The sequence below is a fragment of the Leptopilina heterotoma genome, unplaced genomic scaffold (assembly GCF_015476425.1).
Source record: "Leptopilina heterotoma isolate Lh14 unplaced genomic scaffold, ASM1547642v1 Lhet_242, whole genome shotgun sequence".
Lineage (NCBI taxonomy): Eukaryota > Metazoa > Arthropoda > Insecta > Hymenoptera > Figitidae > Leptopilina > Leptopilina heterotoma.
The window spans coordinates 1,789,872-1,813,681 of record NW_025110957.1 but is presented as its reverse complement, the minus strand read 5'-3'; the positions used below and the strand labels follow the sequence as shown (position 1 = coordinate 1,813,681).

The 23,810-nt window shown below is 28.5% G+C and overlaps 1 protein-coding gene across 1 annotated transcript; it reads left to right on the top strand.

The window, feature by feature from the left end:
- Positions 1 to 13,121: 13,121 nt before the first annotated feature.
- Positions 13,122 to 16,331, top strand: LOC122503048 (putative nuclease HARBI1). Its single transcript, XM_043613455.1, has 4 exons — positions 13,122 to 14,401; positions 15,253 to 15,526; positions 15,748 to 15,956; positions 16,043 to 16,331. The coding sequence occupies exons 1-3, from the start codon at positions 14,114 to 14,116 to the stop codon at positions 15,801 to 15,803; spliced, it is 618 nt and encodes a 205-aa protein (XP_043469390.1). The 5' UTR covers positions 13,122 to 14,113; the 3' UTR covers positions 15,804 to 15,956; positions 16,043 to 16,331.
- The last annotated feature ends 7,479 nt before the right edge of the window (positions 16,332 to 23,810 follow it).

Genomic DNA, 23,810 nt, shown 5'->3' with positions numbered 1-23,810 from the left:
TTTTGGCGGCCCCTGAGCCGAAAAAACATGGTCTCAAAAAAAAGTGTCTGTCCGTATCTATGTCTGTCTTCGTGTCTGTCTTGTAGAAACAATGGTTGTCCCACGATAACTCTTGAAAAATTATTGCATCAACTTGCAACTTTGTATGCACAAAGTTAGTGTTAAAATACAGATCGAGTTCGTTAGCAGCCATTTTCGTCGAAAAATACGCAAACTACAGTAGTTTCAAAATTTTGAAAATTCAATTTTTTCAAATTTCATATTTTTAACTTTATATTACTGTCAGATTAGACAAATACAAATAACTTTTCTCTACAACATTTTTTCATAGAAAGTCAAATTTCGAAGTTATAGGCTCTTAAATAGTAAAAAAATACTCAAAAATTCTAAAATAAAGCTAAAAATCAAAATTTCTAAAAGAGAAAAAATTATTACATTAATTTTTACATATTCTCACCCCATTGTACTCAAAAAATGCTCACATTAACCACAAACCTAGTAATTTCCCGAAAAAAACCACCGTATATATATATTTTTTATCATTTTTTTTTAACAAAAATCATATTTCCGACTCAATTATCTCCAAAAACTATTGCCTATGGGAGCTTTGCTGCCAGAGACTTTTTTTCTCGTCTTACCATCAGCTACAACTTTGCTGTTGACAACTTTTCACTAAACTTAAAACTTTTCGACTTATTTTGCAAAAAAACTAATTTTTTATTACATTCTCATCATATGAGAAAGTATTAGTTTTGGTCGAAAATTGACTTTCGCTAATTTCATGAAATCTCGACGTTTTGGGGTCCCTGAGTCCGAAAAACATGGTCTAAAAAAGTGTCTGTCCGTATGTCTGTCTTCGTGTCTGTCTGTAGCCACAATGGTGTCCCTACGATAACTCTTGAAAAACTTATTGCATCAACTTGCAACTTTGTATGCACAAAGTTAGTGTTAAATACAGATCGAGTTCGTTAGCCAGCCATTTTCGTCGAAAACTACGCAAACTACAGTAGTTTCAAAATTTTGAAAATTCAATTTTTTCAAATTTCATTATTTTTAACTTTATATTACTTCAGAATAGACAAATACAAATAACTTTTCTCTACAACATTTTTTCATAGAAAGTCAAATTTCGAAGTTATAGGCTCTTAAATAGTAAAAAAATACTCAAAAATTCTAAAATAAAGCTAAAAATCAAAATTTCTAAAAGAGAAAAAAATTATTACATTAATTTTTACATATTCTCACCCCATTGTACTCAAAAAATGCTCACATTAACCAAAAACTAGTAATTTCCGAAAAAACCACCGTATATATATATTTTTTATCATTTTTTTAACAAAAAATCCATATTCCGACTCAATTATCTCCAAAACTATTGCCTATGGGAGCTTGCTGCCAGAGACTTTTTTTCTCGTCTTACCATCAGCTACAACTTTGCTGTTGACAACTTTTCACTAAACTTAAACTTTTCGACTTATTTGCAAAAAACTAATTTTTTATTACATTCTCATCATATGAGAAAGTATTAGTTTTGGTCGAAAATTGACTTTCGCTAATTTCATGAAATCTCGACGTTTTGGGGTCCCCTGAGTCCGAAAAACATGGTCTAAAAAAAGTGTCTGTCCGTATGTCTGTCTTCGTGTCTGTCTGTAGACACAATGGTGTCCCTACGATAACTCTTGAAAAACTTATTGCATCAACTTGCAACTTTGTATGCACAAAGTTAGTGTTAAAATACAGATCGAGTTCGTTAGCCAGCCATTTTCGTCGAAAACTACGCAAACTACAGTAGTTTCAAAATTTTGAAAATTCAATTTTTTCAAATTTCATTATTTTTAACTTTATATTACTTCAGAATAGACAAATACAAATAACTTTTCTCTACAACATTTTTTCATAGAAAGTCAAATTTCGAAGTTATAGGCTCTTAAATAGTAAAAAAATACTCAAAAATTCTAAAATAAAGCTAAAAATCAAAATTTCTAAAAGAGAAAAAAATTATTACATTAATTTTTACATATTCTCACCCCATTGTACTCAAAAAATGCTCACATTAACCAAAAACTAGTAATTTCCGAAAAAACCACCGTATATATATATTTTTTATCATTTTTTAACAAAAAATCCATATTCCGACTCAATTATCTCCAAAACTATTGCCTATGGGAGCTTGCTGCCAGAGACTTTTTTTCTCGTCTTACCATCAGCTACAACTTTGCTGTTGACAACTTTTCACTAAACTTAAAACTTTTCGACTTATTTGCAAAAAACTAATTTTTTATTACATTCTCATCATATGAGAAAGTATTAGTTTTGGTCGAAAATTGACTTTCGCTAATTTCATGAAATCTCGACGTTTTGGGGTCCCCTGAGTCCGAAAAACATGGTCTAAAAAAAGTGTCTGTCCGTATGTCTGTCTTCGTGTCTGTCTGTAGACACAATGGTGTCCCTACGATAACTCTTGAAAAACTTATTGCATCAACTTGCAACTTTGTATGCACAAAGTTAGTGTTAAAATACAGATCGAGTTCGTTAGCCAGCCATTTTCGTCGAAAACTACGCAAACTACAGTAGTTTCAAAATTTTGAAAATTCAATTTTTTCAAATTTCATTATTTTTAACTTTATATTACTTCAGAATAGACAAATACAAATAACTTTTCTCTACAACATTTTTTCATAGAAAGTCAAATTTCGAAGTTATAGGCTCTTAAATAGTAAAAAAATACTCAAAAATTCTAAAATAAAGCTAAAAATCAAAATTTCTAAAAGAGAAAAAAATTATTACATTAATTTTTACATATTCTCACCCCATTGTACTCAAAAAATGCTCACATTAACCAAAAACTAGTAATTTCCGAAAAAACCACCGTATATATATATTTTTTATCATTTTTTTAACAAAAAATCCATATTCCGACTCAATTATCTCCAAAACTATTGCCTATGGGAGCTTGCTGCCAGAGACTTTTTTTCTCGTCTTACCATCAGCTACAACTTTGCTGTTGACAACTTTTCACTAAACTTAAAACTTTTCGACTTATTTGCAAAAAACTAATTTTTTATTACATTCTCATCATATGAGAAAGTATTAGTTTTGGTCGAAAATTGACTTTCGCTAATTTCATGAAATCTCGACGTTTTGGGGTCCCCTGAGTCCGAAAAACATGGTCTAAAAAAAGTGTCTGTCCGTATGTCTGTCTTCGTGTCTGTCTGTAGACACAATGGTGTCCCTACGATAACTCTTGAAAAACTTATTGCATCAACTTGCAACTTTGTATGCACAAAGTTAGTGTTAAAATACAGATCGAGTTCGTTAGCCAGCCATTTTCGTCGAAAACTACGCAAACTACAGTAGTTTCAAAATTTTGAAAATTCAATTTTTTCAAATTTCATTATTTTTAACTTTATATTACTTCAGAATAGACAAATACAAATAACTTTTCTCTACAACATTTTTTCATAGAAAGTCAAATTTCGAAGTTATAGGCTCTTAAATAGTAAAAAAATACTCAAAAATTCTAAAATAAAGCTAAAAATCAAAATTTCTAAAAGAGAAAAAAATTATTACATTAATTTTTACATATTCTCACCCCATTGTACTCAAAAAATGCTCACATTAACCAAAAACTAGTAATTTCCGAAAAAACCACCGTATATATATATTTTTTATCATTTTTTTAACAAAAAATCCATATTCCGACTCAATTATCTCCAAAACTATTGCCTATGGGAGCTTGCTGCCAGAGACTTTTTTTCTCGTCTTACCATCAGCTACAACTTTGCTGTTGACAACTTTTCACTAAACTTAAAACTTTTCGACTTATTTGCAAAAAACTAATTTTTTATTACATTCTCATCATATGAGAAAGTATTAGTTTTGGTCGAAAATTGACTTTCGCTAATTTCATGAAATCTCGACGTTTTGGGGTCCCCTGAGTCCGAAAAACATGGTCTAAAAAAAGTGTCTGTCCGTATGTCTGTCTTCGTGTCTGTCTGTAGACACAATGGTGTCCCTACGATAACTCTTGAAAAACTTATTGCATCAACTTGCAACTTTGTATGCACAAAGTTAGTGTTAAAATACAGATCGAGTTCGTTAGCCAGCCATTTTCGTCGAAAACTACGCAAACTACAGTAGTTTCAAAATTTTGAAAATTCAATTTTTTCAAATTTCATTATTTTTAACTTTATATTACTTCAGAATAGACAAATACAAATAACTTTTCTCTACAACATTTTTTCATAGAAAGTCAAATTTCGAAGTTATAGGCTCTTAAATAGTAAAAAAATACTCAAAAATTCTAAAATAAAGCTAAAAATCAAAATTTCTAAAAGAGAAAAAAATTATTACATTAATTTTTACATATTCTCACCCCATTGTACTCAAAAAATGCTCACATTAACCAAAAACTAGTAATTTCCGAAAAAAACCACCGTATATATATATTTTTTATCATTTTTTTAACAAAAAATCCATATTCCGACTCAATTATCTCCAAAACTATTGCCTATGGGAGCTTGCTGCCAGAGACTTTTTTTCTCGTCTTACCATCAGCTACAACTTTGCTGTTGACAACTTTTCACTAAACTTAAAACTTTTCGACTTATTTGCAAAAAACTAATTTTTTATTACATTCTCATCATATGAGAAAGTATTAGTTTTGGTCGAAAATTGACTTTCGCTAATTTCATGAAATCTCGACGTTTTGGGGTCCCCTGAGTCCGAAAAACATGGTCTAAAAAAAGTGTCTGTCCGTATGTCTGTCTTCGTGTCTGTCTGTAGACACAATGGTGTCCCTACGATAACTCTTGAAAAACTTATTGCATCAACTTGCAACTTTGTATGCACAAAGTTAGTGTTAAAATACAGATCGAGTTCGTTAGCCAGCCATTTTCGTCGAAAACTACGCAAACTACAGTAGTTTCAAAATTTTGAAAATTCAATTTTTTCAAATTTCATTATTTTTAACTTTATATTACTTCAGAATAGACAAATACAAATAACTTTTCTCTACAACATTTTTTCATAGAAAGTCAAATTTCGAAGTTATAGGCTCTTAAATAGTAAAAAAATACTCAAAAATTCTAAAATAAAGCTAAAAATCAAAATTTCTAAAAGAGAAAAAAATTATTACATTAATTTTTACATATTCTCACCCCATTGTACTCAAAAAATGCTCACATTAACCAAAAACTAGTAATTTCCGAAAAAACCACCGTATATATATATTTTTTATCATTTTTTTAACAAAAAATCCATATTCCGACTCAATTATCTCCAAAACTATTGCCTATGGGAGCTTGCTGCCAGAGACTTTTTTTCTCGTCTTACCATCAGCTACAACTTTGCTGTTGACAACTTTTCACTAAACTTAAAACTTTTCGACTTATTTGCAAAAAACTAATTTTTTATTACATTCTCATCATATGAGAAAGTATTAGTTTTGGTCGAAAATTGACTTTCGCTAATTTCATGAAATCTCGACGTTTTGGGGTCCCCTGAGTCCGAAAAACATGGTCTAAAAAAAGTGTCTGTCCGTATGTCTGTCTTCGTGTCTGTCTGTAGACACAATGGTGTCCCTACGATAACTCTTGAAAAACTTATTGCATCAACTTGCAACTTTGTATGCACAAAGTTAGTGTTAAAATACAGATCGAGTTCGTTAGCCAGCCATTTTCGTCGAAAACTACGCAAACTACAGTAGTTTCAAAATTTTGAAAATTCAATTTTTTCAAATTTCATTATTTTTAACTTTATATTACTTCAGAATAGACAAATACAAATAACTTTTCTCTACAACATTTTTTCATAGAAAGTCAAATTTCGAAGTTATAGGCTCTTAAATAGTAAAAAAATACTCAAAAATTCTAAAATAAAGCTAAAAATCAAAATTTCTAAAAGAGAAAAAAATTATTACATTAATTTTTACATATTCTCACCCCATTGTACTCAAAAAATGCTCACATTAACCAAAAACTAGTAATTTCCGAAAAAACCACCGTATATATATATTTTTTATCATTTTTTTAACAAAAAATCCATATTCCGACTCAATTATCTCCAAAACTATTGCCTATGGGAGCTTGCTGCCAGAGACTTTTTTTCTCGTCTTACCATCAGCTACAACTTTGCTGTTGACAACTTTTCACTAAACTTAAAACTTTTCGACTTATTTGCAAAAAACTAATTTTTTATTACATTCTCATCATATGAGAAAGTATTAGTTTTGGTCGAAAATTGACTTTCGCTAATTTCATGAAATCTCGACGTTTTGGGGTCCCCTGAGTCCGAAAAACATGGTCTAAAAAAAGTGTCTGTCCGTATGTCTGTCTTCGTGTCTGTCTGTAGACACAATGGTGTCCCTACGATAACTCTTGAAAAACTTATTGCATCAACTTGCAACTTTGTATGCACAAAGTTAGTGTTAAAATACAGATCGAGTTCGTTAGCCAGCCATTTTCGTCGAAAACTACGCAAACTACAGTAGTTTCAAAATTTTGAAAATTCAATTTTTTCAAATTTCATTATTTTTAACTTTATATTACTTCAGAATAGACAAATACAAATAACTTTTCTCTACAACATTTTTTCATAGAAAGTCAAATTTCGAAGTTATAGGCTCTTAAATAGTAAAAAAATACTCAAAAATTCTAAAATAAAGCTAAAAATCAAAATTTCTAAAAGAGAAAAAAATTATTACATTAATTTTTACATATTCTCACCCCATTGTACTCAAAAATGCTCACATTAACCAAAAACTAGTAATTTCCGAAAAAACCACCGTATATATATATTTTTTATCATTTTTTTAACAAAAAATCCATATTCCGACTCAATTATCTCCAAAACTATTGCCTATGGGAGCTTGCTGCCAGAGACTTTTTTTCTCGTCTTACCATCAGCTACAACTTTGCTGTTGACAACTTTTCACTAAACTTAAAACTTTTCGACTTATTTGCAAAAAACTAATTTTTTATTACATTCTCATCATATGAGAAAGTATTAGTTTTGGTCGAAAATTGACTTTCGCTAATTTCATGAAATCTCGACGTTTTGGGGTCCCCTGAGTCCGAAAAACATGGTCTAAAAAAAGTGTCTGTCCGTATGTCTGTCTTCGTGTCTGTCTGTAGACACAATGGTGTCCCTACGATAACTCTTGAAAAACTTATTGCATCAACTTGCAACTTTGTATGCACAAAGTTAGTGTTAAAATACAGATCGAGTTCGTTAGCCAGCCATTTTCGTCGAAAACTACGCAAACTACAGTAGTTTCAAAATTTTGAAAATTCAATTTTTTCAAATTTCATTATTTTTAACTTTATATTACTTTAGATTAGACAAATACAAACAACTTTTCTCTACAACATTTTTTCATAGAAATTTTTTTTTTTTTTTTTTTTTTTAAGTTTTTGGGCCAGGCCATATTAACTGGGTTAAAAAAATTTTATTGATTTTCTAAAATGTTCTAAATATTGTAAAAACATGTAGTTTACAATAAAAAAAACATTTTAAAAAAACATTTTTTATAATTTATTGTTATTAAAAATATTGAACTTTTAAATTTACAATCATGTTTTTATTTAAAAAAGTGAACAATTTTGTGTAATTATTGTAAATGATATTACTTTTTTGCATGCTGCTTTTGAACTAATAATTTTTTTAATAAATTTTGTAATATTTTGTTAATGCAAAAATGTAACAAAAATTAAAAATTTTTAAGAATAATTTTATTTTTCGAGAAATTAGATTACAAATTTATTAAAAATAATTGAATTTGATTAATAATTTGATTGAATTGAGAAAAGTTCTTAAAAATAATTGAAATTTTGGCAAGAATTTTATTAAAATTTTTTTATAAACAATTGAAATATTGCTATAACTTTTTTTAAATTTTTTACCATAACTGAATTTCTGCTAAAATTTTATTATTTTTGAATATAATTGAATTTTTGAGACGAATTTTTTAATAATATTTCTTTTTAAATACCTAATTCTTTTCACAAAAATAAATAATTTATTGAATAATTGAATGTTTCTCAATATTGAATTCTCATAAAGAATTTTATTAACAAATTTTTAAACAATTGAATTGTTTTGACGAATTTTAATAAAATTTTAAGAATAATTACATTTTTCGAGGAATTCGATTAAAATTCTTTCAAAAATAATTGAAATTCTTTAATGAGTTTTATTATCTATGAAAACAATAATTGAATCCCTGTAAAAAATTGTATTACATATTAATAAAAATAATTGAATCTCTGTAAACATAAATTGAATATTTTTGAAAATAATAGAATTATTGCGAAAAAATTTATAAAAAAATTTTAAAATAATTCATTTCTTTTGGAAAATTTTATTAAAATAGTAGATATTGAAAATCATTGCCTGGGGGAGAATTTTTGAAAAAGAATTGAATTTGTTAAAAAAGAATTTTTCATTAAAATTTTTGAAAATAATTGAATTTTGGAGAAAAATTTTAATATTTATAAAGATATCTGAAATTTTGACGATAAATTTTTTAAACTTTCGACTATAATTGAATTTCTGCAAAGAATTTAATTACTTTTGAAAATAATTGAATTTCTTTGATGAATTTTAATAAATTGTTTAAGAATAATAAATCTACATTTCGCGAGCAATTCCTGTAAAAGTGTATAAAAAATAATTGAAATTTTGCGATGAATTTTATTATTTATGAAAATAATTGTAAATATATAAATTTTTTTATTATTTGTGAAAATAATTGAATTATTGCGAAGAAAAATTATAAAGGCAACTCTTTTAAAATTGAATTAAGAAATTTTAATTAAAAAAATTGAGTTAAAGAGAAATTAGATTTCAAGAATAAGCACAATAACTTTCGAAAACAATAATTTTCCAGAATTCCAATCAAAGTTCCCTGACTTTTCCAGGTTTTTTCAAGGTTTATAAAATTCCCTGACATTTCCAGGTTTCCAGGTTGCGTGGCAACCCTGAATTTATTAAATACTGCTTGACCCTTGCTTACAGAATTTTTCCTTCTCCCACAACCCTGGAAAAACTACTCATAGCATATTTGAGATAATTTTTAACTAATTTTTATGAGAAGTTCAGTTATTTAAAAAAATGTCAAAACATTTCAGTTAAAAATAATATTTATAAATATAAATACATTATAATAATCGTAAGTTTCCTTTCCGTTAGCAAATTTTCTGCATTCATTTGTTTGTTTTGAAATTTAATTTTTGTGGGTTATTGGCATTTTTTATTTTTTTCCTGTTCTCAATATTTAATTCTATATACAATTTATTATATTGAATTAAATTTTTATTTAAATAAATAATTTTACAATTTAGTCTAAAGGTTGGTGTCCATAATTTAATATTATATATTATTTTAATATAATATTGTTAAAAGATATTTGATCAAATTTATTTTAATTCATTTTTATTGTTACTTCTAGATTCCCCAAGTATAAAATTATTATTATATTATTATCAGTTATTAATTTTAAATAATTATTTTTATAATTTGTATTTTTTATTCCTGACTTTTTCTAATTTTCATCAAAAATATTTACTTTTTTCTTATCCTGTTAATAAATTGAATTCCACCAATTAATTTTAATATTTATAAAAGTAATGTCATTCTTGAGAAGAATTTTATAAAAATTTTTAAATAATTGATTTCTTTTGACTAGTTTTACGCAAATTCTAATTTAAGTAATTGAATTCCTGAAAAATTTTTATTATTCATGAAAATTTTTTTTAAAATAACTGAATTCTGTATGAAAATTTTAAGAAAATAGTAGATATTGAAAATCATTGAATTGTGAAAAGTTTGTTAAAAATTTTATTAAATTTTTACATTCTCATCATATGAGAAAGTATTAGTTTTGGTCGAAAATTGACTTTCGCTAATTTCATGAAATCTCGACGTTTTAAGGTCCCCTGAGTCCGAAAAACATGGTCTAAAAAAAGTGTCTGTCCGTATGTCTGTCTTCGTGTCTGTCTGTAGACACAATGGTGTCCCTACGATAACTCTTGAAAAACTTATTGCATCAACTTGCAACTTTGTATGCACAAAGTTAGTGTTAAAATACAGATCGAGTTCGTTAGCCAGCAATTTTCGTCGAAAACTACGCAAACTACAGTAGTTTCAAAATTTTGAAAATTCAATTTTTTCAAATTTCATTATTTTTAACTTTATATTACTTTAGATTAGACAAATACAAACAACTTTCCTCTACAACATTTTTTCATAGAAAATTAATTTTTTTTTTTTTAAGTTTTTGGGTCAGGCTAGCTTAACTGGGTTAAAAAAGTTTTATTGATTTTCTAAAATGTTATAACTAAAATATATTCATAAAAGTTTTAACATTTTAGAAAATCAATGAAATTTTTTAATGCAGTTTGGCTGGTCTGACCCTTTTTTACATTTTAATTTTTGGTCCTATCTTGTTGGAAATGGTTTTTTACATTCTAATCACATGAGGAGGTATTAGATTTGATGAAAAATTGACTTTTTATACCTCAGGTTGAATGAAAATGGCGACCTTTTTTTCCCATGGACAAAAAAAACAGCTAGTCCCATGCGTTATTTTTGCTCATGGAAAAAAAATGCCGCCATTTTCATAGAAATCGAACAAGTGAATGAGTTTTACTCCCTGTCGTCTGCTATCTTAAATCGCCACTTTTGTGCCTTTGGAATAAAAAATATCGTAAGTTACACGGGACTTAAAGGCTGCCTTTACGGTACCTTGTTGCTTAATATACTATTTGCTAATTTTATGAAATCTTTGCGTTTTGAGGTGCCCTGAATCCAAGAAACATGGTCTGTCGATTACGTCTGTCTGTCTGTCTGTCTGTCCGACGATAACTTTTGAAAAACTTAATTTTTTCAAAAACTTTTTTCGAATTTTTGACTTTTTGTCTCAGCTTAGTGGAGGTGTTTTACTTTTGCTTGTTAAAACGATGGGTAAATATCACATTCACTGTATCCAAATTTACATGTTTTTAATCATACACTTGATATATATTTACAAATCACGTATATAGGGAAAACGGGACATAATGGCTAAGGGGCGTAATGAATAATTGTAATTTATTTAAAAATCGTAAATCGAAATGATTTCACTCCTAAGACAACTTGATGTACTGCAAGTTTCTACAAAGGTTGATTATTTATTATTCAATAACTATTGTAAGAAAAATAGTAGAAAATCTGTATTTCACATATGAAAGTAACTTTTCAAAATTTTCATTTTTTCATTCTAATTTTTTTAAAATAACTTTAAAAAAGAAACTAAAATCGCGTTTTAAGCTTGAAACATTTTTTGAGGGTCAATTTTAGATTTTTGATTCACACTTACTGTATTGATAAAAATTACAAAATATTTCCTAAGTACCCCTAGGGCGTGTTGGCTAATGCAACACGCTATGTATAACCCGTGTAGAAATTTACCGTGAAAGTGTATGAGAAACTGTCCAGTTGCGCTAGATTCAATCTAGCAACTAGATGGGAAAAAAATTGGACAAGTGCGAGTTGTACTCGCACTGAAATGGCGGGTTCCGCACACAAATATTAAAACAATACTTGTAACATTGATCGGTAATTGGTAGAATTAAAATAAACAATTATAAAAATATATTAAAATCATTTGATAAAAAAAATAACTAAAAAAAATTAAAGTATTGTATATATCTAATATTGTAAACAATAATAAGCAGAGGAACTATAATAAATTTTGAAAATTTTGTTCCTCTGCTTATTATTGTTTACAATATTAGATATATACAATACTTTAATTTTTTTTAGTTATTTTTTTTTATCAAATGATTTTAATATATTTTTATAATTGTTTATTTTAATTCTACCAATTACCGATCAATGTTACAAGTATTGTTTTAATATTTGTGTGCGGAACCCGCCATTGCAGTGCGAGTACAACTCGCACTTGTCCAATTTTTTTTTATTTTTAGTTAAGAAATTAAAGTCAGAAAACAATCTCTTATTTATTCTCTTAAAATTTCACTCTTCCTTAAAATATTTAATGCCACGTGTTTAAACTAAAAAAAATTAAAAAAAATTTTTTTTTTTGAAAAAAAAAATTAAAAAAATTTTTTTTTTTATTTTTCTTCAAAAAGTTTCTTAAATAAATTTTTTGTCGTCAGACTGTAATAATACACTAGGATACCAATTTTCAGCTCATTAGGTCAAATAATGTAAAAGTTAGGGAAAAAAAAATTTTTTTTTTAAATTTTTTAGTTTTTCCTTGATAACGCTATGGCCATCATTACATATCAAGTTCTCTATATTTTTCCTGTAATATTCGAGTAAAAATACACCAGCATGCAAAATTTCAGCTCTCCATGTCGAATAGTTTAGAAGTTAAGGGGGGGGGGGAATGGTCACTTTTTATGCATTTTTGGCCAAAAATCTTGTTATTTCCTTGACAACGCTATGACCATCATCTCCAAACACATTCTCTATATTTTTCCTGTAATCTACGTGTGAAAATACATATCTGTACCAAATTTGAGCTCTTTAGGTCAAATAGTTTAGCCGCTAGGGGGGGGACACGATTTGGCTACGGACAACAGAGTCTCACCAATAGGGTTCCGCCGATACACCGTAGGTGTACGGAACCCTAAAAATGGACAGGCTTGAACGAGGGATGTAACACTAGCAACGTCAAGATTTTGTACAGTTATTTTGTCTAGTCCTTGTCTAGTAAAATAAATCATTCCTAGCCAGTTCCTGGATATTAAAATAAGCAGTTTCTACATACTGGGAATAATTGTTAGGTTTATAAATAATAGAACAATATTTTTCAACTTCACTCTTTTGTTTGTTTAACTTTTAAACAAACAAAACAGTAATACAAAAGTATTTGTTATTATCACAATTCCTCTTACAATTATTTTTGAAATTAATTGTAACATATTTTCCTACATTGGATTTTTTCTTTAAAACACAAACACATTCACTATAAAGATTCGTACTTGTATACCGATAATAAAATTAATTGTATATTATATTGTTGCAATCACAAAAAATTTACTTAAAATTACCAAAGTTTTATTACACTAGAACCTCCAACGATTGCATCTCTATCTATTGCAGTTGTTTACGAAAGTTTGGTGATCATCCGCTAGGGGGGTGAGAGGGGAGGACACCGCCATATTAATGCGAAGGCAGTATTGTACTAAGTTTAGTGTTCTTTTGCGCCCCGTTTTTTAAAGTTGTATTTTCATATTTCAACATGAGACTGAAAAAGGTCAAAAACGTAAAAGAACGCACTTAGACATTGAAACTAAACATAATATTTTTAAAAAAATAAAAAATGGCGAGAATAAAAATGACATTTTACGCCAATACAAAATATGTGAGAGTGTACGGCCCTGAGTGTTGACACTTTTATGGAAAGATGGCGCCAAGGTGAAAACCTCCATCTATTGCACACAAGAAGGTCACGCTGCAATCGTTGGAGGTTCTAGTGTACTTATTATGAACATTTTAATATGAAAAACAATCAAGACTATTAATGATGACATCACATGTCCTTTTTCTAATAAATCTTTTTTTCGCTGTAATATATTTAAACTTGTACACTGTCCCTGTTCAAAAATGGAAAACTGAAAACTTTTCACTAGATTTATAAATTTGATTTTATCTTCACAACAAGATAAGTTACAATTGTAGACTCTTGGTTTCTTTTCATCAAGCACTACGTCAAGAACTGATTTCGTCTGCTAGCTTAGTAGACTCTCAGAGCCACCTTCTCCACGAACTTGTACTAAATTCTTAAGTCAGCGTCATTGGGCGGTATTCATAGTCGATACTTATTTCTTAAGCAAGGACTTAAGCTGCCACCTAGATTCATAGTCGTGCAATGAGCAAATGCTTAAGCCGCAACTTAAGCATTTGCTTGGAAAAGTAAATTGTTCGATTTTGAGATGCATAGTCCCATCTTAAGAACGCCAAGTATTCATAGTCAAATAAGATGAACTTATTTGACATTGCCGGTGAACTTATTTGAACGAATTGAGGTTATGATTTTAAGTCAACGTTTTACTTGACTTAAGCAATTGCTTATTAGTGAATATATAATTGGAAAGTGTTCACAATGGATATATTAGATAATTTAAGTGATATTGATGACGATAGTGATAATGAAGGTGGTCCAAATAATATAAGACGTGCAAAAAGATACATTCGAGATGCAGAAAATCCTTTTGAAATTAATGAATGGGAGTTCCAGAGACGTTATCGTTTTACAAAAGATTCTGTGTTAGTTGGAATTTTGCCTGAAATACAGGCAGGTCTAATTAAACATAACAATCGTGGTTTACCCATTGCACCACAGCTACAGTTACTTATCTGTTTACGATATTTTGCAACTTCAAGTTTTCAGGTAATTTAAAATTTCTATTTATATTTCATTTTATTTAAAAAAGAACATTCTTGTAAATAATCAACTATTATGAAAAAACTTTACATGCAGTTTTAACCTTTTTTAAAAAAGAATTAACTTGTTATTAGAAATTAAATAGAATTTGTAACTTTTACAGTTGTAAACTATTAACATAACCTCAAACTTTACATAGTTTTAACCTTTATTTAAAAAAAAATTAACTTTTGTTATTGTAAATTAAATAGAATTTGTAACCTTTACGGTTGTAATCAATTAACATAACCTCAAACTAAAAGTTTATGTTTTATCAGAACTGAAAATATATTTAAAATGGATTTCACCTCATATTAAATAACCCATTTGTACAGTTTTTAAACAAAATTTATTGTTAAATAAAAAGGAATAAAATTAACAGTTTTGTACATAGTTTTTCTTAAAAATTACCTATAGCTAGAAATTTTTGTCCAATTTTTAAAAATATAGAAACTCATTTAATTTCTAAACGATATTTAAAAATTATAATAAATTTTATTTTTTTAAATTATAATCTTTAAAGGTAATTTTTTAAACAAAGTTTAACAAGTAGAGTGTAGAGAATAGTTTATAGTAAAATAAGTACTTAAAAGAATTAAGTAAATATTACGATTTGTACGTAATTTTTATGAAAAAACATAAAATGTTAATTAATCTTTTATTTAACATTCAATTTCCATTTAAAATAATTTTTTTGTGAAAATTGTAGAATTATGTAAACTCAATTTTAAATATAGTTTCAGTACTATTAAAATATATTATCTCGTGTGATGAGAATGTAAAAATTTTGAATATTATTTTGTATTATATTTTTGCAGCTTGTTCTTGCCGACACAATGAAAGTTTCTCAATCAACTGTCTCAAGAATTGTTTTTCGTGTTGCCACTTTGCTTGCCAGCCTCATTAATTTATACATCAAAATTCCAACAACTGGTGATGCCCGAAATGAAAATCATCGCTTGTTCAACGTTTTAGGAAGTGGTCATGGAGCAATAGGACTTCCTCGTGTTGATGGAGCGATTGATTGCACTCACGTTAAGTTAGTCGGTACAAGATTTAACCAGGTTGAAGAAATGTTTAGAAATAGAAAAGGTTATTTTTCTCTCAATGTACAAGTAGGTAGACTCTAATGGAAACAATTGTTATTGAGGATTTCTATTGCAGAATAGTAGAAACGTTATTTCTGATATGAAATTTCCATTAAAGGCTCCAAATTAAATATACATTTAAGCTTCCGAATATTTTTTACATCGTACATTCTGACATTTTTTAAGTTTATGTTTAAAAATGAAAATTATGCAATTTTTTTCTAGGTTGTGGTGGGACCACGAATGGAATTTCTCGACATTGTACCAGAATGGCCGGGTAGGGCACATGACAGTCGGATATTTCAGAACTCATTAATTCACATGCGCTACGTTCAAGGACGATTAGATGGGATTCTTGTAGGTGATAAAGGATATCCCTGTTTGCCTTTTCTTATGACACCTTTCAGAAATCCGCATAATGAAGAGGAAATGAAGTAAGTATTTAAATTATTTTTACATAAATATAACTACTTATTGCTGAAAAGAAAAATTGACATTTATGTAAAATTAAATTTTTTAGGTACAATGAAATTCAAATAAGAACGAGAATAATTGTTGAGCGAACTTTTGGTGTGTGGAAACGAAGATTTCCATGTTTGGCGCGGGGAATGGCAACGAAACTCATTTGTTCTACAACGACTGTAGTAGCATGTGCAGTTTTACATAATATGGCCTTACGTTTCAATGAAATATTACCAGAAGACGATGAGTTACATGAATATGAAGAAGTTCCTGTACCTAATGCAGAAAATATTAATATGGATGGAGAAGTAGCTCGTCAATTACTAGTTCATCGTTTATTTAATGGATTATAAGTATTATATGGATTATATGTTTCGGTAAAATATATATAAAGAATTTAATTTTTTAAAAACAAAAAGTCAAAATATTTTGTGTATATACATATTTTTTTATTTCATAAACAATAAAATTACAAAAAAAGTGTATAAAAGTTATTTATTATTTAACATTTTAATAATATTACTATATTATACTTGAAGAATAACACATCTTTACAGCCTTACTTCATTTCATTTAAAATAATAATTTGTTAAACAATCTTGATTTCCAATATAAAATTAAATATAATATATAATATAATAAAATGTATGAATATTATTAAATATAAAAAATCTAAAAAATAAAATTCGGTATAATAAATTGTCTCTACTAAATTATAAAATGCACACTTAATTACTTAATACTGTTAATTATACTAACTTTGGAATAAATAAATTAAAATATTCTAAAATGAAGTATTTAAAGAAGTAACATAAATTAAAAATTCGAAGCATATGAAATTAATCTTACAATTTACTTTTACTTAATCCATTGCCTGTCTTAACCGCATCTCCGCTATTTGAGCTTCTGCCTCGGCTTTACGAATTTCTAATTCGTAAATTTTTTTTAAATGCTCCATTTCAAAATTCTGTTTTCTAATTTGGTGCTCCAATTTTAATGAAAGCAACTCTTCCTCTTTCTGCATTAAACTCCATAAACGTTCAGTCTTCTTTGTATTATGCTTCTCAAGTTTTTGTCTGATAATTTTATTATTTGGCGTAGAGTGCACCACGTTCACCTTTTCCTCGTCGAGCATGGACTCCTTGCTCACACACCTCTTTTTCACAGACAAAGGAGAAGATGTTTGTGATCGATTAATTTCATCTTCTTGAAATCGCCTCTTCTTAACATCAGACACAGAAGATGAAGTATTCAAATGAAATGAAACTTCTGATTCATCGATCGCAGAGTTAGACGTTACAACGTCCTTGAGAGTCTCTGGTGATATAACTTCCTCATCGAATACTGCATTTCGACGGTCTAAAATAAAACAAAACATTTGGTTTTAAAACAAACAACCTGAAAATTTTTGAAAAATTTAAAAAAATTTTTTTAAAAAAATTTTAAAATTTTTTAAACAACCTGAAAATTACTTTACCATTTATTAAATCTTCTGAGAAGTTTGAAGAAAAAAGTGATGGCGCAGTGGTCATTAAATCAGGAACTATAGCTGCTATCTCTGGATTCACTTCAGCAACTTTTATTGGAACATCAAGGTTTCCCGTTGCCATTACATCCTGCCTTTCCTGAGTTAAAGCATTTCTCTGTTGCGCCTTCATGTTGCTCCACATTTTTTTCAATTGTTTAATAGACCTCTGAAAAAAATTTGTTTAGAAACTTCAAACATATATCTTAAAAAAATTTCGTTTGCTTAGCACAATCAATTGGTTGTACCTGCTCTGCAATATGTACTGAGCCATTGTATGTTTCTTCTATTTCACTCCACGCAACCTCCTTAGCTTTCATGGTGGAACCATCGTTTTTGCGATTTTCAATAATGTGCGAAAATCCTTTAAGAATTTCAAGGAAAAGTTTTTTTTCCGCATCTGTGTAATGCTTTTTAGACATTTTATTTCTACAAAAAAATGTTATAATAATTAGTATAAAATTTAAGATTTATATATATATATTTAAAATTATCGTATAATAACAATTACAATTTTAGAAACATTATTTATTATATTTTTTATTTGATCAAAATTATGAAAGTTACGGTTTTTTTTTAGACTTAACGTTCTCAGATACAGAGGACTTCAAACACTTTTTTCTTTGTTATACCAATAGATAAAGAATTATATAATATATGGAAATTATTTATTTTTTCATAAATATTTCAAATATGTAATAAAAAATAACACTAATAAAGCGAAAACATTAAATAAATTAAAATTTCGTCTAAAATATGAGTTTTCTCAAAAGCGAAGTTATTGATTTTCGATTTTTTTCTTTCGCATTACAACCACTGACAAATAAAGAAATTTTTCTCACTTATGCCAAAGTGGTGTTCTTTAGAATTCAAATTATATTTTAAATTACGTCAGTCGTTGCACAGATTTTAGAGAAGGAACCCTAAAGAACACCCTTTGGCATAAGTGGGAAAAATTTCTTTATTATAGTTGTTAATTTTTTTTTAAATATTTTTTATTACATATTTGAAATATTCATGAAAAAATAAATAATTTACATATATTTTATAATTTTTTATCTTTTGGTATGGTATATCAGAGAAAAAAATGTTTCAAAAGTCCTCTGCATCTGAAAACGTTAAATCTAAAAAAACTATGATTTTCATAATTTTTAGCACATAAAAAAATGAAAAAACATGTATATTTACTTTTATTTTTATATAGAATTCGAAAAAAATTGTTGCAATCAAAAAAAAATTTTTAATGAAAATTACACTGTGAATGCCCCATATTCATTAAAAATAAAAAAATGTATTATAAAGAATTAAAATAATTATACAGTAAAGTCAAATAATTTTTAAGAAATAATTTTTTTAAAAACTATAACGCATATTGCAAATAAATTTTTCTATCTTAATGAATACAAATTTATTTCAATATATTTATATTTTTTCAGGATTTCTTAATTCTGACAAAATATATATTCATTGAAATAAATTTGTTTTCAATTTCACTTTTTCCCCATTCAGGTAGTCATTTTTTGTATCCTTTTACTTTAAAACTTTTTTCCTGAATATATTGAGATTTTGCTCACGTTAAGGGACTTAATCCTACACCCCCATAAAATCCAGATGTCAACATTTCGCTCACCTCTTCGAAAGTAGTAAGAAATAAGACTGGTTTTACTTTCGAAAATTAAAACATATATTCTAGCTTGAAAAAAATTATTTAAAAAAATTTATATTACGCATTACAAAAAAGAAGTTTATTTATAAACTTTTTAATTTTGCTTCTTCTTATTTTTCTATATAGTTGAGCTATTACTTTTCTGACAAAGATAGTACATGAAAAATAAATTACTTAGTCTTTTTAATAAGAAAATAAAAAATAAATCGTTATTATTCTATAAAAGCTGCACTTAGTTATAAAAATATTAATATTGGTCAGTATTTTATAAATATTCTACTGTTATGTGTTCTATCTGCATATTATTATTTTTCTTATTTTTAATTTATTTTATTTGGTGTTTTTTTTAATTTTTCCGCTTTTAAACAATATTAATTATTAAGAACTTCATATTTTTAAATTTTGTTTCATTACTACACTTGAAAAAATTTAATAAATAAAATATTTTACAAATTTACATTTTAAATTGATTAAACAGTCTTGAATTAGACATTTTTATAAATTAAATTATAAAAATATACTTACATTATTAAATCACTTGTTCACAACTAATACACCAATTTTAAACTTTTACATATAAAATGTATTGAATATTTATATTTGAATTAATCACTATAAAAACAATTAAAATAGCAAGATGCACTGACTGATATTTCAAACGAAACGAAAAACTCAAATTGAATGCAACGCGAAGGTATTATACGAATATTGCTTGTGCGCATTGAGGCGAATTCTCAAAACCATCGTTTATTGGTAAATACAAGAGAATATTTACGGAAAGAGCCGAACGTTCAATAAGTTCATCTTAAGCATTTGCTTGGTCAAGAAGTTCTTAAGCTGCATTTTCTTTACCAAGCAATTGCTTATTTTTGACTATGAATACATACGGTCTTAAGCTCGACTCATTCGAATAAGACCGACTTGATCAAGCAAAGCTTAAGTCCTTGCTTAAGTCGGGACTATGAATACCGCCCCTAGACAGTGCCCAGCTAATTCTTGGACAACCTGCTATACAAACTTGTACTGAATTTTCAATTCAGTATCCTAGACAAATTTTATCCAGATTCTAGACTGTCTTCATACCGAAGAAAATAAAGGGGAAAACTGTACATTAACATTTCGGGGCCAGGACAGTTTATTCAGAATAATTTTCCACGACAAATGCTATCTAGCTGTAGTCTATTTCTAGGAAGGCCACGACAAATTTCTACACGGGAAAGAGCAATACCTACGATACCGACGAAGTGTACGTTCATTGTAGAAAAAAAGTAAGCGTAATATAGGGACGTTCGACTTTTTAAAAGAAAGCTGAGGTACTAGAGTAACTTTTCTAGGTGATAAACACTTAATTAAAACAAAAATGTCCGTGTAAATCAACAAAGAGTGAAAAGTTAGCCATTACGCTCCGGTCTACACTACACAAAAACCTTGATACTAATACTTTAAGAATATTTTATCTGCTTCTGCAAATAATATTTCTACTAAGAGTTAGTATAATTAAAAATAACTTCACAATTTAAATCATCAAGACCAAAAATATACATTTAAATCCACTTTATCTCGCAATCATCAGCAAACAAAAACATGTGATGAGAATGTAATCCTTAAAGTCGTAGTAACTTTAAGAAAAAAAATGTTTTACGAAACATATAATAGGAAACAAGAACAAGAACACAAATAATGCACAACAATTGCAGACCGCCGCAAGCGAAGCGAGCCATTTGCGCGCGAAGCGCGCAACAACACACGGAGCGCGAAGCGCGACGTGTGGAATAATCGCCGGAGCGCGAAGCGCGACGATCAATATTCGCGCGCCCCGAGGCGCGCTGAAACTTGCGAGCGAAGCGAGCCCCCGCGCGAAGCGCGGATGAGAATGTGTCCGCGCTTGCGCGGACAGATTTTTTAACATATAATCATAATGAAAGTCATAAATAAGCGTCTTTGACAAATCAAGTACCGAAAAACCAATGTAAATTGGTTTGTTCATTAAAATTTCTGTTTTTCTAAGTTCAATCGCTACTAAATTTTCATTAAATATTGACCGACTGTGAAAGTTGGGTTTGGAAATGAGAGCCTCAGCACCATAGCGACCATTCCATTTAGTTACAAGTTTAACGTCGACATGTTTCCGAACATTTTCCATCGTTTTTCCATATACAGCATTATTCATGAGTTTAAAAAGGTTCTTTTCAAATTCATTTTTTGCCTTAGCTCTCATCGAAGTATTGAAATCTATATATGACTTAAGCCATGTTGATTGATTGAATTTCATGATTCTATGAATTTTTACTAACTTTAACCCATTAGCTATAACCTGTTTCAATACCCTGCAATGAATAATATATTTCCGCTTATGATTCAAAGTTGTCAAAAGTTTCGCTTGCTTTAAATCTGATGGTGGATTTGTGTGTTCAGAACAAAATGGGAAATCACTGTGACTGTCATGCAAATCTTGCGGATAATCTAAATCAACTTCTAAAATGTAGCTAAAAGCTTCATCATCTTGAATATTAAAATCAAAATCATCTGAAACCGGAATCCACTCAAATCCACCATAAGGCAGTGGTTAAACCATACCCCACCCATACAAATTGTTTGCATCAAAATACATAATATACTTGATTTCCTCATTCTCATTAAAATTTTCCATAAAAGGGTTATTAGCACAAGCATAACGATTGCTACATTGACTAATACCTCCTCGCACACCACGTTCAAAAAACATTAGCTTATCAATGTCTGTAAGCAGTTCTAACCTCACTTTAGTACATTTTAACATCGCGTCCCACGTCAATCCTGGTGTTGTATAGTAGTGAGCAGGATCAAGTCCATAAGCGAGTAGGCATTGATCTCTGAAATTTTCAAAGATATCCGTTAATAACAGGACATCAGTTTTCATGTATAAATCTACATATTCTCCGAGATTAGAACAATTAAATGTAGACCATACACGTTGAGCATGTAAATAATCATCATCAGAAATCCCACTATCATTTAATGTACTATAAAAATTTTCTTTATCTGGTAATCTAGTTTCTTTCAACTTTACTAGATTATCTAAATATTCGTAAGGTAAAACTCCTTTACGTGTTAATAAATTTATTTCCTCTAAAGTGAAGTTAGAAAAAGCTTGTTTGACAATTTTATATTCTGTAAGGTATGATGCTAATTTTTCTAAAGATGATGCCATGAATTTGAAAGAGTCGATAAATCGAAATTTAATTTCAGTTCCTTTTACATGCTTGCTAAATGAAATATACTTTTCTTTATTTAACGGTAATAGTTCAATTCTGCCTTCAAATTCTAAGCAAATATCTTCAATTATAAAATGAGCATCATACCCACTTAAATTATGAAATACAACAGGTATTACTCGTGAATCTTGATAATTTAAATTACATGCTTCATGTGCAGGGCCTCGATATTTACCTGTTAAATGTGAATGATCTCGAACTTTCTTGTCAAGTGAAGAAATTTGACCATCACAAATGTGACATGTTGTTGATACTGCAAATTTCTCAATTTCCTCTGCTGTCAATCTATCCATTGGAATTGGATTTTTCATAATTGCGTCAACGTTTTGAGCAATTTTCTGCAACACCTGGGAGAACCACTTGGCAGGATTCACTCCTTCTGGACTTGAATTATAACCGGAAAGTGAGTCATCATAGCTGCATTTAATATAATATCCAATGCTCAACATTTCATGTCGTTGAATAATTTCTGTATTAGTATTATTTTCCTCATCTCTAACAGGTTTTAGAAGGCACTCACAATCTGCGTAGATTACAAATGGAACTTTTTCTTTATTTCCATGATTTTTAAAATAAATGAAATTCTTTCCGGGTTTGGGTAGGTTAATTCTGCATTCATTTAATGTTCGACACTCGTCTACGTGTTTTGTTAGTGTTTCCTCTGTGATAAAGTAATGAAGACATCGGTCGCAAATGTATTTTTTACTTCTGTTTTTAGAGACTTAAGAACTCACGAGACGAGACAAATTCTTGATCCACACGTAGTGATAATCTAGTGAGATGACTTCATTATTATCATTATCACTAGAACCCTCATCTTCATAATGACTTTCAACTCTTAACAAATTGACATGCTTCTCCTTTTTCTCAGCAGTCAAGTGCAATGGAACAGTAATAAAATTCTTGCCTTTTAATCGTAGTCCATATAAATTTATGGAGATTTCATTATTTTGTTTCTCAAATTTCGAAATATCCTTTAGTTTTAAAGGAAAATCTATTCCATCACAGTTTAATTCATTTTCAAATTCATAATAATTGGAGAGATATGTTGGATTATTATCTTGTTGGTGAAGTGCTGATAACACGGCCCACTTGAAACACTTTTGATCATAATTTCTAACGTTGATACAAGCTTTTTTTAATTTTATTTGACGTGGTAAATCAATGTATGAACCTACACGTATCGCATTGTATTTATTTATATTAATTTCTAATTTCATTATGGAATGTAATGTCCATTGTGATTCCTTCTCTGCAAACTCCTCCACTTTCTGCAATATTGGCTCCTTAATATTCTTGTTGTACCAATCATTTAAAACTGTTGTTGGGAAAATTTGTTCATTTTTTACGTTGAAATATTTTGATTCAATTTTTTCTTCAT